The sequence below is a fragment of the Aethalodelphis obliquidens genome, unplaced genomic scaffold (genome assembly GCF_003676395.1).
Source record: "Aethalodelphis obliquidens isolate GAN/ISIS:26980383/991018 unplaced genomic scaffold, ASM367639v1 scaffold28, whole genome shotgun sequence".
Classification (NCBI taxonomy): Eukaryota; Metazoa; Chordata; class Mammalia; order Artiodactyla; family Delphinidae; genus Aethalodelphis; species Aethalodelphis obliquidens.
The window spans coordinates 8308418-8320797 of record NW_020837972.1 but is presented as its reverse complement, the minus strand read 5'-3'; the positions used below and the strand labels follow the sequence as shown (position 1 = coordinate 8320797).

At 46.8% G+C, this 12380-nt stretch overlaps 1 protein-coding gene and 1 long non-coding RNA gene across 4 annotated transcripts in view; one reads left to right on the top strand and one right to left on the bottom strand.

The window, feature by feature from the left end:
- The window catches only part of ALDH2 (aldehyde dehydrogenase 2 family member), a 29690-nt gene extending 28084 nt beyond the window's left edge, over positions 1-1606 (bottom strand). The window contains exon 1 of the mRNA XM_027124601.1: positions 1428-1606. Within this exon, the coding sequence (XP_026980402.1) occupies positions 1428-1547 (120 nt within the window). The 5' untranslated portion in view covers positions 1548-1606. The remainder of the gene's footprint in view (positions 1-1427) is intronic.
- A 1431-nt stretch (positions 1607-3037) lies between these two features.
- The window catches only part of LOC113629803 (uncharacterized), a 55333-nt gene continuing 45990 nt past the window's right edge, over positions 3038-12380 (top strand). Inside the window, exons 1-2 of one of the 3 annotated variants that reach the window (XR_003436697.1) lie at positions 3038-4210; positions 7959-8046. This is a non-coding gene — a long non-coding RNA (uncharacterized LOC113629803). The remainder of the gene's footprint in view (positions 4211-7958; positions 8047-12380) is intronic. The other 2 variants (XR_003436696.1, XR_003436695.1) reach the window with 2 other exon arrangements.

Sequence of the window (12380 nt, the reverse complement as noted above, 5' to 3'; positions counted from 1 at the left end):
CAAGCATGAACTCCTCCTTAAGCAGCCTAAGGAGCAACAGCCACTGCCTTTTTGGCTTGTGTTATGCAAAGGGCATCTTATTTTACCTTTTGTTTTTATTCCCTTGCAAATGACCATTTGTAACACCCTTTAAATCACACAGGTGTGCCTTTACCCACTGTCTCTGTGCAGATTTGCAGCCAAGCTCCTGACCAGACAAGCAGGTCCCCTGTTGAAAGCAGCCAGCCAGGGGCCATCTCTACAGCATCCTAAGTCAGCAGTGACCCCTTTATTCCCACCCAGAGTTGCAACAATAGTACTATGGAAGGTTCTGGTTATCGGCTTACTCTTGGGGGCCTAGATGTAGACCCCAACTCTGCCGTTGACTTGAGTCTTCGGGTAACTCACTAAACCTCTTTGTAACTCAGTCTCTTCAACTGTAAAATGGAGATAATCACAGTACCTACCCCACCGGGCTGTTTAAGGATTAAACGGCACAACAGGTAAATGCTTAGACTGGTGCCAGGTGCAAAGGAGGTACACAGAGAATATGAGCTGTTACTCCTGTTAAGTGCCCACGTGGTGTATGAACCCCTGTGCTCACCCTCTGACCCCTTCCCACTTTATAGAAGTTGAAGCTCAGAGAAGGGCAGCAACTACACAAACAAAATGAACTCTCATAACCAATTTCCTTCTCTGTGACTTTCAGCACTTTACCCAAACTCAAAGATCAAAAGAAAAAATATTCCCAAGTCCTGATTGAGCAAGAAATCAGCTACTGGGAGTCAAAGTTATCCTGGAAAGTCCCTCCTTTCTTTGACCAAAGAAAGAGCCTTGGAAGGCACAGACACCATTTGGGAATTGCGCTGTTGTAGCGAAGGTCTCCACCCTTTCCCAGTTGCCAGCAGTGGAAGTGCCAGGACGCCGAGCGGCCGCGGCCGTGGCCTTGGCCTCTCGGCGAACTGGTGACCCTTAGCTGAAAAGGACTCCTTTTTGTTTTTCCTTTTGGACGTTCTTGGACGAGGGCATGAGTCAAGGGATAAAAGACTACGAAAAGACAAAACTGTTCCTGCAAAGAGGGTCTTAAATGGACATGTCCTCTGGGTGGGTGATGTCGTGAAGACTCTGCGCAGACACAGGACGACCAAGGCCCGAAAGCCGAGAACGACTGGGGATGGGGGAGGGGGCGGGGGATGGAACCCGGAAAACGGGCAGCGGCCAGACAAGACAAATAAGTGGCCAAAGTCACAGCTGCATAATGGAACCGAGGTGTCAGGGGCGGCGAAGGGGCCAAACTGCTCGCAGGCAGGGAAGGGAAGATGTGCGGAAACAGCAACTGCAGCAGACCCCTCGAGTCCCAGCTGGATAAACTGAGGCCCGAAGAGATCCAGTCCCTTCCCACCCGGCGGCCTCCGTCCCCAGAGAACAAAGCGCTGGGGCGGCCTCACCTTGTTGTAGAAGACCTCGGGCTGCTGGTTGGGGGCCGGCACGGCCGGGGTGGCGGCGGCCGACAGCAGCCGTCGGCCCTGGCAGGGCCGGGCGGCGGCGAGCACAACTGCGCGCAACATGCCGAGGCTCCCGCTGGAGTGCCGAGCGGAGCCCTGGCGGCTTGAACTGGAAGGACGGCCGGGCGGGCAGCCCCGTGCGCGACCTCCCCCCGTCCCCGGCGCGGCCGCCAATGGGCAGGCGCGTGGCGGGGCCCTGGGGCGTACCCGCGCCTTCCCCCGCCCCAGGCGGAGCTGCGCCTCGGCTGCTCGCCGCCAATACGCGCGCGCGCCCGCGAAGGGGCGGGTGGGGCTCGAAGGTAGAACCTCCTGCGCGTGGCGCGCCGTGGGTGTAGCGTCTCAGGATCTGGCGAGTTTACCGCACGTTGGCTGAACCCCTACTGTGTGCCTGAACCCTTAATGTGTACAGGCAAGAACCGAAGCGACCCTGGCCCTGACTTCAGGGGGCTTACACTCTAGTGGGAGAGGCCAACCTTAAACCAAACAGGAGGTAATTTCAGATTGTGATTAGGGATGTGAAGGAAATGAATAGGGTGAAGGTGTAGTTGGGGCAGAAGGCACTGCTTTTAAATCCCTTGGTCAGGAATTGAGACCTGAATTGTTAAGGTTCTGTGACTAAGGGAAGCATTGCAGGGGAAGGAACAGCAAGGGCAAGGCCTTGAGATGGGACATCTGACTTGTGTTGCAGAAAGGGAAAAACTGGAGGCCAGTGAACAAGGGGGAGAGGGTTGGGAGGTGAGGTGAGAGAGGTGGGCAGGGCCAGAGGTGGAAGGATTTTAGAGGCAGTGGAGGGATTTGGAAGGGAAGGATAGATCTCGGAGAGACAGCAGTGAGTGGTCCTGAGCAGAGATTTTTAGTTCCCTGCCCAGGAATTGAACCTGGGTAGCCTAGATGAAAACCAGAAATCCTAGCTGCTAGACCACCAGGGGCTAGAGGCTAGAAGCAAAGTGGCCCTGGCTCCTTCCCCCATTTGAAAGCAAGAATGGTTCAAAGAGGCAAAAACTGTAAAATCAGGTACAAAGTTTATTATTAGAGACACAGCACAACTGTATGGGAGAACACACAGAGAAGCAGTTTATTTATGTAAGTCAGAAGTTAGGCAGAAATACATACCCAGAGAGAAAGGGTATGGGCGTCCTCTCTAATGAGGAGGAGTGCAATAAAGAGGTGATTTAAATCTCTCATACAGGACAGTTCTTCCAGGTCTTTGTTTACATTTGGCCAATTATATATTTTTTAATTAATTTATTTTTGTTTGGGTTGGGTCTTCGTTGCTGCGCATGGGCTTTCTCTAGTTGCGGCGAGCGTGGGCTACTCTTCGTTGTGGTGCGCGGGCTTCTCATTGCGGTGGCTTCTTTTGTTGTGGAGCATGGGCTCTAGGCGCACGGGCTTCAGTAGTTGTGGCATGCAGGCTCAGTAGTTGTGGCTCACGGGCTTAGTTGCTCCGAGGCATGTGGGATCTTCCCAGACTAGGGCTCGAACCTGTGTCCCCTGCATTGTAAGGCAGATTCTTAACCACTGTGCCACCAGGGAAGTCCCTTGGCCAATTATCTTGTTTCTTTTTTCACACCTGACCAGTCCTAGGACATCCTCAACATGCGTGCACATCTTTTTGCTAAAATGGATCCCACCTCAGAGGCCTGTGGGGGTATGTCCACACTTATTATGGGGTGGCACCCCCTCCCTTTTTGAACCCTAAGGAGCCTTCCTGCAGATGTGCAGACAGGGAAGTTTTCCCTGACCTCAGGAGTGGTCATCTTATCTCTTTACTTCAGCAGAGCTCAGCTTCTGCCACTAGCTTTGTCCTTAGAGTGGACAAACACCACTTGACAGACACCAGCTGTCTGGCCCAGGGGCCCATCTATCTCCTACCTCAGGATGACTTGCTTGATTTGCATCTTAAACTAACTGGTTTCTCCTTCTTTGGAAAATGGACTACAGGAGGGCAAGGCTGGAAGTAAGGATCTTGCAAACTTTTATTCCATAGACATCCCAGAGCTGGGCACTGGGGACACAGGGAGGAATGAGAGGACATAGGATAGGAAGGCAGATGGACACCAGGTCAAATGTGTGCATTTCAACTAGGTAAATATCAGCAAAAGTCCAGGAAGGAGTGAAGAAACCTGGCAGGAGGAGCTGAGCTGGTCAGAGATAAGTGTTTTGACAGCAGAGAAGCAGAGGAAAGGGGCACATCTAGGTGGCATGTGTCTGGGGAGCTGTTTAAGACTCCAGCCATTGGAGCTGAGGCCAAAGAGGTTGAACAAGGCCCAAGTATGAAGTACCAGGCAAAGATGTTGATCCAGCATCTGAAGGAGACCAGCAGAGAGAGAGAGTTTTGCTTTGTTTTGAAGAGCTAATATGATGTCAAAAGGATATCGTAATAGTTAATAAAGCTGCTAAAATAGATTTGCCACAAAATTCTGATGGCTAAACACAATAAAGTCCCTGCCCACATGAGTCTCACACAGTAGTTCCCCTCCAGGTGACTCTGAGGTCAAAACCTGATTCCCAAAGTCACCCTAGGTCTCAGCACCATTCCAGACAACCGAAAGAGAAAAAAGCATTAAGGATGGCACAAGGGAGGTGTTTCTGGGCTGAGCCTGTTTCATTGGCTAGAATTCAGTCATGTGGCCATTCCTCCATGTAAAGGAGTCTAGAAAACAGGCTATGTTCCCAGGAAGAAGGGGAAATAAGTTTGGAGATCAGCTGCAGAGATAAACTGCAAAGTGAGTCTCCCTCTCTTCTCTGAATGCAGCACCCAGACCCCTCTTCCTGTTCCCCTTCCCCAAGACATCTTGCTTTTTTCACTTAGTAATGTGTGTGGGAGATCTTCTGTACCTGCACCCAAGGAAAGTGCTCTTGAATGGCCATTTAGGTTGTTTCTGATCTTTTGTCATTATAAACAATGCTGCAATGTATATCCTTGTCTTGCTTGAGAAATTCATAGAAATGGAACTACTAAGCTGAAGGATATTTACAATTTAATATATAGTAATTAGTAATATAGTAAATAGTAATTAGTAATTAGTAATATAAATTAGTAATAGTAAATAGTAATATAGCTATTACTATATTATTCTCCATACAGGTTTGATCAATTTATGCCCCACCCCCTGTCATGTCTGAGTTTCCTCACACCCTCACAAATACAGCTTATCAGATTATTTTTTTTTAGCTTTGCTAATCCGGTAGATGAAAAATAGCATTAATTTGAATTTCTCTTCTTAGGAATGAGCTTGAGTGTCTTTGCCTGTGTAAAGTCACATATTCTTCATGTGCTACGAACTAACTGTTCATGTCCCTTGCTCATTTTTCTATTGGATTGGTTGTTGGTTTCTTTAAAATTGATTTGTAGGGACTTCACTTATATCAAAGCAATTAACCTTTATTCTGTCATATGTAGTGCAAATACTTTCTGTTAGTCCTCATTTATCTCTTTACTCAGTCTATAACTTGTTTTTATTTTTGTTTTAGAGATTTGTTTGTTTGTTTTTGGTGGGGTTTTTTGGCCAATGCTTTCTTTTGTGCCTTCTGGCTTTTATAGTATGTCTAGAAAGCCTTTTCCACTCTGAGATTATTTGTTTTTAATTTCTCGTATATTTTTTCAAGTACTTTTTTTTTCAACTTTGTTGAGATCTAATTGACATAAAACATTGTGTAAGTTTAAGGTATACAACATGTTGATATGATATATTAACTAGCACCCCCATCACATCACCTAAATATCATTTCATTTTTGTGGTGAGAACATTTAAGATCTACTCCCTTAGCAACTTTCGAGTATATAATATTGTTAACTATATTACCAATATAGTTAACTGTAATACCATGCTGTATATTAGCTCTCCACAATTTATTCATCTTATAACTGGAAGTTTGTACCCTTTGACCAATATCTACTCATTTCTCCAATCCCCAGCCCCTCACAACCACCATAACCATTCTACTCTGTTTCTATGGGTTTACCTTTTGCAGATTCCAATACAAATACAGTCATACAGTATTTGTCATTCTGTCTCTGACTTATCTCACTTAGCATAAAGCCCTCATGGTTCATCCATGTTGTTGAAACGGCAGGATTTTTTTCCCATGGTTGAATAATATTCCATCTTCTTTATCCATTCATCTGTTGATGGTTGTTTCTGTATCTCACCTATTGTGAATAGTGCTGCAATGAACATGAGAGTTCAGATATCTCTTTGGAATGGTTATTTTAGTTTCTTTGGACTCAAGTAGGATGGAGAGATCAAAAGGTAGTCCTCCATACTGTTTTCCATAGTAGCTGTACCAATTTACATTCCCACCAGTAGTATGTAAGGGTTCCCTTTTCTCCCCATCCTCACCAGCACTTGCTATGGTTGACTTTTTGTTGATAGCCATTCTAACAGGTGTGAGGTGATATCTCATTGTGGTTTTGACTTGCATTTCTCTGATGATTAGTGAGGCAAGTCTCTTTTCATGGAACTGTTGGCCATTTGTATGTCTTCTTTGGAAAGATGTTTATTGGTTCCTCTGCCCATTTTTTAGTCAGGTTATTTGTTTTTCTGCTATTGGGTTGTATGAGTTTTTTAATATTTTGTATATTAACCCCTTATCAGATATATGATTTGCAAATATTTTTCTCCTTCTGAAGGTTGCCTTTTCATTTTGTTGTTACTTTTGCTCTGCAAAAGCTTTTTAGTTTGATGTAGTCTCACTTATTAATTTTTGCTTTTGTTGCTTGTACTTTTGGTGTCATATCCAAAAAATTATTGCCAAGACTGATGTCAAGGAGATTTTTTTCATGTTTTTTTTTTCCAGGAGTTTTATGCTTAAGTCTTTATTCCAGTTAATTCGAGTTAATTCTTGTGAGTGATGTAAGATAGGGGTCCAGATTCATTCTTCTGCTTTCCCAACACCACTTATTGAGTATTTCTTTATTTTCTAGTACTTTTATTGTTCATATTTTATGCTCTAAAATTTGATTCTTTTATTAATTTTGGTACAAGGAAAGATTTAGAGATCCAGTTCTTTTTCTTTTTTTTTTTTTTGATGTTACTTGGAGTTCCTAACACCATTTATTCAATAATTAATCTTTTCCCCACCCATATGAAAAGCCATCTTTTTGTACTAAATGCCCTTGAGTAGTTGAGTATTTCTGAACTATATTCTGTTTCATGGATCTGCCTATTCACGTGCCAGTATGATGCTGTTGTGGCCACTATAGCTTTCTTGTAAGTCTTAATCTCTTGTACTAACATTTCTCTTGACCAAGATTTTTAAGCCTGGAAGTGATGAGTTTGCAAATATGCTTTTGAGGGATCCCTCTTGAGACAGCATGGAAAATCAATTGTAAAGAAGAGACAGCCTGGAAGCAGAGAGCTGACTTGGGAAATGATGAGGGCCTGGTTAGAAGCAACAGGGATGGTTAGGAAGGAGGGCATGGAGGTAGAATTGGCAGGTCACCTGGTAGAGATGAGGGTGAGGGAGGAGTGGAAGATGGTGCTGAGATTTCTACCTTCTGCTGTTCACTAAGAAGTGGAAGCCAGGAAAAACAGTAAACTTGGTTGTGGGGACAGCAAGGAGAAATGCATTAACATATAGACATTCATTGATGCTGAGATGGCGTGCGGCGACATGCTTGGATCCCCACTGGTGTGCATGGTTGTGTGTATCATTTTAGCACACGTTGGTTCACAGGTTCATTTATTCTGGTTTGTTCGTCTGTGGTGCTCACCATACCCCACCAGCAGCTTTCTCACCCCTGGTCCCCTAGTTTTGGGGACCCATCTTCCCCATGCCCATCCTACCCTCTCTGCTTAAGGAAATCTTACCTATCAAGATTCAACTCAAATCCCGTCTTCTGGGGAAGACTTCTGTAACCGCACTAGCCTCCTTTAGCTGCTTTCACACAATTTTCAGTTCAAGGTCAACCAAACACTGCAGCCTAAGATTAACTGCATGTACTGAAACCCTAATATATTTGTGGCTCCATTTGGCTCAGTCTGACCAAAGCATTAAATACAATTCAACTCTCAACCTAGATTTCTCCCTGACAATCTGTGTTGGCTCTATTCTTTCTTCCATCTTTCTTTCAATCTGTTTTCGTGCTCTTCTGTAAGTCTTTATTCTGATTTTTTTTTTAAGATTTTTTTTGACTGTGGACCATTTTTAAAGTCTTTATTGAATTTGTTACAATATTGCTTCAAGGTTTTTTGGCCTCGAGGCATGTGGGATCTTAGCTCCCTGAGGAGGAATCGAACCTGCACCCCCTGCATTGGAAGGTGAAGTCTTAACCACTGGACTGCCAGGGAAGTCCCTATTCTGATTGTTTTAATCTCTTTTTTCTCTGGGTCCAACTTTCTTATTCTCCATTGCCCCTTGTCTATGGAACTCACTGCCAGGAAAGGAACTGACAAAAGCAAATTATCCTTAAAGGGAAGAAGAATGAAGCAGGGGGAGGAACTAAGCAAGCAAAATGTAACTTCTTTTCAGGTACCGCAGAGGGGAGAGATGCAGAACACTTTGACGTGAATAAATGTTGTCCTCCCACAGTGCTGAGATCATTGGGAGAAGCACTGAGGTGGGTAAGAAATAGTCATTCACTTCCTCTAAGAAAATATACAAAGTCTTAACTTTGAAGTACTCCAAAACATTTCATTGTTATGGCCCAACAGTGTGTTTTCAGGTTGAAAAAGATCTACTTCCACCTGCTCTCCAAAAACGGTGGTAACTGAGGTGTCCATCTAAAATGGTGAGATTTTAGCTCTTTGCTTATATAGTCCCAGTGCTGGGACACTGACACTATCAAATGGAAGGTGTGTTTTGTTTTTTGCAAAAAATGGTGGGGGTTAATTCAAAGCAACATTCAAACAGGAAGACATTCTCTCTCAGAGGCAAGAGGAAAAAATGTGATCCAGCCTGTGTGCAGGCTGCCCTCCTTACTTGCCTGTGCACACACACACACACACACACACACACACACACACACGCATGCAGGCAACTCACCCTGCCCCACCTGCAGCCCAGCCCTTGGAGGAGACACACCCACCACACGGACTGCCCCCTAAGGCAGTGAGGAGGTACCCCCGAGATTCCCCGGCTCTGGAAGCATACTCACACACTTTCTTCATGGCAGGACATGCCCTCCTTGGTTGGGTGGGGCTTTTTCCTCTTCCTCCTTTTCCGGGTGAGGCAGCCAGCACCTCTCAGGAAGCCCCTCAGAGATGGTAAAAATCCATGCCTCCAAGTGGAAAGAGCTCTACAGTCTCGTAGTTTAGGTTTGAATTCACTGACTAGCTGTGTGATCTTAGGCAAGTCATGTAAACTCTTTGAACCTCAGTCTCCTCACCTCCTAAATGGGCAGAAAAATGTATCTGCCAGTTGTTTTAAGGGTTCAAAATAATACATGTGCAGTTCTTGGCACCTGGTAGGTACTAAATACCTAGGAGCTATTACTCCATCCAGGGGATGAAGTGAGGGGAGTCTAGCCATTCTCTTTGCCCAGCTTCTCCAGATGGGGTCCCCAAACAAGCAGCATTAACGGTGAGCGCATTAGGAAGGCAGACCTGCAGAGTCACGCTCGGCACTATAACCAGATCCCCGGGTTCATTCCTCTGCACATTAGCCTGTGAGAGGCTGCAGCCTCAGCTGGTCCAGCTGTGCCAGGCCCTGGTGGGGCCCCACAGGACTGTATCTCAGCTGAAGCACAGCCTCCTCTTTAGCCCCCTCTGGACTCCAGCCATGTGAAACACTGGCATGTACTGCAGGCTTCATATGTAATCTTTGTGGGTCAGCTCATTTAATCTTCAAACAATCCTGGGAGGGAATGCTGTTCTCCCCATTTTCCAAATGAGAAAAATAGCCCTACTAGATGAAAAATCACTTCCCTCTTGTCACCCAGCCTGTCTGTTACAGAGGCAGGATTGAAACCCAGGGAAGTTGGAATCCAGAAGCACAGCTGACAAAGAGCCTCTCCTTGACAGGACTCTTGCTAGGCTTCTCTAAGCTCTCTTCTTCTTTTTGTGGCACCGCGTAGCTTGTGGGATCTTAGTTCCCCGATCAGTGATTGAACCCAGGCCTCCGCAGTGGAAGCACCGAGTCCTAACTAATGGACAGCCAGGGAAGTCCCTAAACTGTCTTCCTGACTGAGCCTCAACCTCAGCCTATAAAAACTGCAGCACAAATGATTTAGTCCACCCCCACTACATCTGAAGACCTGAACAAACACTAACAGTTTCTAATAGCTCAAGGCCACACCGGAGCCTGGCAAATGTGCCTGCCTGAGAAAACTCAAAGCTGCCAGAAGTTACTGTTTATTCCATCCAACGCCTCAAGATAGGGCCCTATCTCCCAGTCTCTTTGAGAGGCTAGGAGCCAAACTTCCTTAAGTGCCAGTTAGCAAACCCAGGTAAGTTTCATGTGGACCAGAGCCCTCCACCTTCCCACTTTTTATAGATTTAGCAGGCAATTCCGTGTGTAAACCCCGCCATTGCCCCTCCCTGCTCTCTCATTCTCCCTTTTTATTTTTTTTTATTTTTTTGCGGTATGTGGGCCTCTCACTGCCGTGGCCTCTCCCATTGCGGAGCACAGGCTCTGGACGTGCAGGCTCAGCGGCCATGGCCCACGCCGCTCCGCGGCATGTGGAATCCTCCCGGACCGGTGCACGAACCCGCGTCCATCAGCAGGCAGACTCTCAACAACTGCGCCACCAGGGAAGCCCTCATTCTCCCTTTAAAATGCCTTCTGTACAAATGGAAGTTGAGGTCAGTTTATGCTGAGCCCACTTTCCTACTAGAAAATAGCATATATGAAATAACATATTACTGATTAATATCTGTTCTTAATACTTTAGTGTCTGTCTTTGTTTATCTGTGACAGCTCCTTACCACTAGGTTATCTATCTAATGCTAATAAGATATAGAAGTCCCTGAAATCATTTCTCTATTCAGCCATCTTGATTAAAAGAACTCTGTTCCCAGAGTACTTGTCCAATAGGTGATCACAGGTTTGGACCCCAGGTTGCTGGAGTCTGGGACTCCTCCATCTTTCTGCTCTGACGCTCACACACATTGGCGAGGTCAATAGAGGGGAGAGGGCTGTAGCCACAAGGCACCGTGGAGGGCAGTATAAATACCAATCCAGATGTCCCAGAGGGGCTCAACCAATGCTTCAGCCCTGGGCTCGCACTGGGTTTCCTTGTGACTGCAGAGAGGTGAGCTGCAACACAGCCCTGGCATCCCCAAGGCATCCCTGGGGAACTCTGAAGTCCCGGGTGGTGACAGACAGGAGCCATCTCTTAGACAACCACTGGGGACTCTAGGATGGGAATGTTGGTGGAGAACGCTGGAGCCTGTTCTTTCAACATCACTCCCAGTGACGTCCTGAAGGGGTCGCACCCAGGCGAGTTGCCTGAAATCTGGTCTCTTACAGCCTCTCTAGGATTATTCTGGAATTATCTGACAGCATCTGAAATCAGGGCTTGGAGGAGCACAGGCAGCTGTGGATGCCAAGACCACAAGTCGCTGCAGGGAGCATGAGGTGGGGGAGAATAGGAAGGGAAGGATGGAAGCCTCTCCAGAGCTGGCATCCTGGATGGAACCCTGAGGCCCGGGGACTGTCACGGGACCGCTGGGGAGGGCTCAGCCCTACAGGAATCTAGCCCCTGACGCCAAGAGACGAGCAGAGGAATGTGTGTTCAGTTGTTTGGGGATAGAAAATTGCTGTGAGAAAGAAAAAAAATATCATTAATATGTTATGATCACATTTTGTTCCCTTTCCCAAGGCAGGCTAATAGGAAGGCAGGCCCAGCCACGTAGGGCTGGTGGCAAGATGTTAAGTGTGCCACAGATAAAACTGGTCAGGCACGCTCATCACCACGCCAGGCCTGTCCACGCCCAGCGTGCACCCACACCACACGCTGACCCCACTCCAGAGGAGCACGGTGCTGGCGCATCACCACACTAGTTACAGCATTGGCCCACCAGAAATGCCAACTGTCTGCTGAAGGTGGGGAAAAAGCCAGATGAGGACCAGGTTAGATTTCCTTTATCCTTTAGATTCTTTGCTCATATCTTGTTAAGGCTCTGCCCCCATTGCCCTGGATTTCCTTCTCTTTTCTTTCTTTTTTATCTTATTTTATTTATTTATTTGTTTGTTTGTTTATTTATTCATTTATTTATTTGGCTGCCCCATGCAGCATGCGGGATCTTAGTTCCCCGACCAGGGATCAAACCCGTACCTCCTGCAGTGGAAGCATGGAGTCTTAACCACTGGATCGCCAGGGAAGTCCCTCTTTCTTTTTTAATTTTAATTTTAATTTTAATTTCGTGGGTGGTTCTTTTGGAGCCTTCTGCAGCATTAGGGAACCAGCTCTAATCCTCCTTTATTCCTTCTTCATCCTGGTGAACTTTGGAAAGCAGAAGGATCTTTTAAAAACTCAAATCAAAGCAAGTCACACCACTATCTAAACTCACATTTAGAATCAACACCAAACTCCTGACCAAGGCCCCTGAGGCCTCACGAGACCTGGCACCTCCCACTCTCTGTGCTCCTCACCCAGACACACTGGGCTGCCCCCCAGGGCCTCTGCATCTGCTGCTCCTTCTTCTGAAGCACGCTTGCCTGTTCATGTCATGCACGTCTGGCTCAAATGCCTCTTCTGGAACGAGTCCCCCCTCCTGAGCCCGCAGCTCCTCACCCCCAGCAGTGCCTATCACATCACCCACCACAGCACTCACCACAGCACCCTCATCACCCACCACGGCACCCACATCACCCACCACAGCACCCTCATCACCCACCACGGCACCCACATCACCCAGCACAGCACCCACATCACCCACCACAGCACCCACATCACTCACCACATACCCACATCACCCATCACAGCACCCTCATCACCCACCACATACCCAC